Genomic DNA, 5,391 nt, shown 5'->3' with positions numbered 1-5,391 from the left:
TCCAACTTTATTTGAAATTATTGTAACAGGTCTGCTGTCATCGTAAGTTCTTCCCTGAAGTAAAAACTTCTGGATGATAAAGCTGTCTCTGAGATGGCAATTTTTGGCGGAGTATCGTTCTAAGATTCAATTGTGGAGGGAATGTTATTTCCAGTATCTAGATGGTTGGGTTAAAACAATATTGATAGAATGCAATTTTTAAAATTTTTATTGTAATTATATCATCATTGGTGTTGAAATGTCCACCTTATTACTTCAATAGACCCTTACCATAATGACAAAGCACCAATACGAACAAACAGAAAAACGACGACTAAATTCGATAAATTTAATACGTTTTTGATTAATTTTAATTAAATATCCCTTTATATAATAAAATATAAATGTCTTGTTATACCCTTCACCTTCGTGAGAAGTGTATATATAAGTTTGTCATTTCCACAATATAATTCTCCGACCCTATAAAGTATATATATTCTGGATCCTTATAGATAGCGTCTGTCTGTTGAAAACAACTTTCCGAAGCCCCCAAATAAATTACATACACGACTCATACATCAATACCTCCGAAATTCTTCCCGCTCGGTTGCTATTTAAAATCGATAAATTGGTCCACAAATGGCTGAGATATAAGAAAAAAACCAGGACAACCTCGATTTTTTACCTATTTTTGACCTATATCTGGATTACTATGTCATTAATATAGACAATATGGATATCTAATGATAGATATTTCAAAGACCTTCGCAACGACGTATATAAGACCATAGTAAGTTGGACCAACAATGGGAAAAAAATATTTTTTTTCACCAAAAGTTTTTTTTCGCTAAATATGAAAAAATATAAAAAAAACAAAAAAAAATTTTAATTTTTTTTTAAAAAAATAAAAAAAAAAATTCAATCCCTGAAGAAGTTGGAAATAATACCAACGAAACGTCGGATTATATTGAAAATGATATAAATAATCTTTTATTTACATCAAATCACTGACCTTGAAAGCCTGTATATAGGAAACTATATAACTATCTATGAAAATTAAAGAAAAGGTCGATTAACAATTATACATATAAAATAATCGGAGGGCCCGCCGAATTTGATTGTTTAACAAGCAATAAGATGAGTTTTTTAATCGTATCAAGCAAAAGTACAACGTGGACACCTGCTTATTACTTAAGAGATATTGTAGGAGTATGAAGAAGCTAGGAAAACAAACTGAACGACTTAAATATCTGTTAACCTGCAGGAAGAAGGGTCTTACACCGACACATTTGATAAACACGACGAAGATCACAAGACAGTTATTCACATCGACGAGGATATCACAGAAATTATATAAGGTTGAACATAAATTTCACATGAAGATACTGAGTCTGGAAATTAGGGAAACGAATTACAATTTGAATGATTTGAAGAAGGAGATGGCTGAAATGAGACGACTAATTACACGATCCATAAGTGGGAATGAATACGAATCCTTTATGATGGGACAACAATCTAGATATAGAAATATCACCATGGAGAATAAAGGATCACATTTGTCCAAGATTGAAAATTTGAAGAAGAGAAAATTTAAGGAATATAACATAACATTCAACCCTGAATGGTTTGTTAATAATACGACAATAAATATTCCCGATGATAGCAAATGGATTCTTTCTCTAGGTTCAAAATTTGCTTTACCAATCAGTAACGGGAATTTTTCTACGATCGGATTGATAGCAGATTTGGAACAATGGGTACAAACCCTCACGGATGATAGGGAAAAGGATATCATCAGATCTAAGATAGCAAACAGAATTATGACGCACCGAAGAACAATGAAGAATAATGACAAAGATAAATTCATACTAAACATTTATGACGATACAAGAAGATTCTTTAAACGATATAAGGATAAGATAATCATAACTAAAGCAGACAAGGGAAACAAGACAGTTTTAATGTACAAAAAGGACTACTACGAGAGAATGGATGAGTTATTGAAAGATAGAAACACATACAAACGAATTTTGATAGACCCGACACAAAAATTACAGAGGGCAAACAACAATCTTATTATGGACCTATATAAGAAAGAATATATAAGTATTTATGATAAGAGAGTATTAACATCAAACGCAGCAACGGCCCCCAGGCTTTATGGACTTCCTAAAATCCATAAACTTAACAATCCACTTCGTCCAATATCATCATCGGTAGGAGTACCCTGTTACGAATTATCGAAACATATTGGGAAGATATTGAAGAACATTATACAGGAAAAATATAATATAAGGAACTCCCTGGAATTAAAGATGAAACTGGATACACTTACATTGGACGAAGATGAGATCCTTATATCTTTGGACGTGGTATCGTTATTTACAAACATACCTATACACCTAGCTATAAGCAATATTATGGCAAAATGGAGTTCACTACAGAATCACACCAAAATACCAAGAACACAATTTCTGAAGATACTTCAATTCTGCTTGAATGACAATAATTATTTTGTACATGACGACAAATTATACCACCAGACATATGGTATGCCAATGGGAAATCCTTTATCACCGACAGTTGCTGATATAATATTGGACTGCCTACTGGATCAAACATTAGCGGAGCTACAGGAGAAAAATATTAAAATAAAACTCATCACAAAATATGTCGATGATTTATTTGCTATAATAAAATATGAGGATGAGGACATGATACTAAAGACATTTAACTCATATCACAACAAGTTGAAATTTACGCTGGAGAGAGAAACGGACAACTCCATACCATACCTTGATATGAGAATACATAGGAATAACCAGAGGATAATAACAGATTGGTATATGAAACCAATTGCATCTGGACGATTATTGAATTTCCACTCAACACAACCCATGAGACAAAAGATGAATACAGCGATGAATCTAATTAACAAAGTTATGAAGATGAGTGACCGACAATTTGAAATAGGAAATATGGCGAAAATTAAGATTATACTGAAGAAAAATGACTTTCCAAATGATCTAGTGGATAAACTGATAATTAAGGTCAAAAATGGGAGTAATGATAATTCTTCACGGGAAAATGACAAAGAGGACACATCTGGCAACGCCAAATATTACAGTATACCTTTTATCCCAAGACTAACTGAGAACAACAAATTGAGAGAGATGATAAAAGACCAACAAATAATATTTGCACATAAACCAAACAGAACAATACACAGCTTATTTACACAAACAAAGACGAAGATTGAGTGCAGAGAACAAGGTGATGTAGTGTATCAAATTGAATGTGATGGCGGAGACAGTGAGGTGTGTGGGAAAGTGTACATTGGCACAACAAAGAGAAATTTAGGCGTGAGAATAGATGAACATAAGGCGGACATAAAGAGAGAAAAACAATCAACTGCACTATCACAACACTGCATTGAAAACGGACACAAACCAAACTTTGAAGGAGTGAAGATTTTAGATAAGGAAAAAAGGGAAAATAAGAGATATACGTTGGAGAGCTTGAGAATACAGCAAAAATCAGAAAGTGCAATAAATACAAAAGAGGATAAAGATAATACAAATGCAATCTACACCATTGCAATATTTTAGTAATAACAACAACTGTGATCGAATAAGACAAATTTACTGTGATATTTTATTTATTTTTGCATACATTTATTTTAATATTTTTAAGTTTTGTGTTGTGTTGTCCACTTATACAAAAAACTGTGATATATTTTATAAATGATGTAAACTTGACAAAAAAGATTATATGTAAGTAAATTTGTTGAATATGTAGATTATAATTATTGTTGTTATTGACCAGAATTTTCCTTTTGTATATTTATAATGTTACCAGATTAAAATAAAATTCAATCCCTGAAGAAGTTGGAAATAATACCAACGAAACGTCGGATTATATTGAAAATGATATAAATAATCTTTTATTTACATCAAATCACTGACCTTGAAAGCCTGTATATAGGAAACTATATAACTATCTATGAAAATTAAAGAAAAGGTCGATTAACAATTATACATATAAAAATTTTGTTTACCTAAAAATATTTAAAATTTTTATTTTGAAGGGTTATATTATACTATATATACTATATAAGATTTGGCACAGCCGAATATAGCTATCTTACTTGTTATTTTATCTTATGCTTAATGTAATACGTTCTAAAAATTTATATTTATGTACATATTTTACGTGAAATTTTTACATACATATTACAATATTTTTATAGACATAAAATATTTAAATTTACATGGAATTTGTGCACATAAATAGGTAAATTTTCACTTTTTTTACATACAATGTGTGTAAATATTTGAATTTACACACAACATGTAGTTTTACCCTAATTACACTTAATAGAAGTAAAGTTACCTACTATAAATGAAGTAATTTTGCAGGAATATTTATTTTATTTAATAGAATATTTGTGAGGTAACATATATTTATCAGAACTTTATTTTTTTCTAAATTTTTATTTTCGTGTATCAAATTTAATAAGTCTAGGTCAACTTCTTCTATTTATTCCTAGGAACGAATCACTGTGCGTCGCATACTCTTCGATTGAAAAACAAAATAGAAAAAATCCATTAAATTCAAAAATAAATGAACAAATTAACTGAATGTGTAAGTGGAAGAACAAAACATATGTAGAAAAAATACACTTGAGTACAATTCAATGAATAAAATATTTTTTAAGTCAACACGTCATTTTTGAACAAACAAGTACTTGTTTATACTGCAGACACTTTGTTCGATAAGGATTGTAAGATTTAAGATAAAACAAAAATACATACACAGTCATTTATACATGGACACTTGTATATCTATGTATAAGTATGATGAAATAATGGCTAACGAGGATATACAGAGTTTATGGAAGTTTGTACTTTGGTAAATGTTTGTTACCATATTCCAACTTTCAATTCCAACTCAAGTGACAACTAATAAATTTTCATATCCAAGTGCATGATGCTTTAAACAAAGTCATGCTAACACTATAAGTCTTTCGACACAAGTTAAAATATTGAAAATGTAAAATGAGGTATTATTTTTGTTTGATTTGAGCTTCCAAGATGTAATATGCAATTTGATGACATACTTTGATGTCTCTTCCCATGGAGACAGTATACAGTAAAAAGTTTTTGGGTCATTTTTACACCAGGCTGGTGTTTATATATAACAAACCCAATAATTAATTAAATTTACACCAGTATAGCATGAATTTAAAGATACTAAATGAGTGATATAGAGAAAGAATTGATTTGTACTAATTTTTTCAGAGCATTAAAATAACACTAAAATGGATTAGGTTTCATTATTCCTTTGGTATTAAAATTAAACTAAAATTAAACTAAATAATATGTTAAAAGAATTGACTTTCTGTAATTGAGA

General features: G+C 29.9%; 1 protein-coding gene across 1 annotated transcript; it reads left to right on the top strand.

Moving 5' to 3' along the window:
- Positions 1 to 1,355: 1,355 nt before the first annotated feature.
- LOC135961269 (uncharacterized) lies at positions 1,356 to 3,587 on the top strand. Its single transcript, XM_065512767.1, has one exon. It carries the CDS (start codon positions 1,356 to 1,358, stop codon positions 3,585 to 3,587), a length of 2,232 nt encoding a protein of 743 aa, XP_065368839.1.
- The last annotated feature ends 1,804 nt before the right edge of the window (positions 3,588 to 5,391 follow it).

The sequence above is a fragment of the Calliphora vicina genome, chromosome 5 (genome assembly GCF_958450345.1).
Source record: "Calliphora vicina chromosome 5, idCalVici1.1, whole genome shotgun sequence".
Lineage (NCBI taxonomy): Eukaryota > Metazoa > Arthropoda > Insecta > Diptera > Calliphoridae > Calliphora > Calliphora vicina.
The sequence above is the reverse complement of the archived record's forward strand: the minus strand, read 5'-3'. Positions and strand labels throughout refer to the sequence as shown.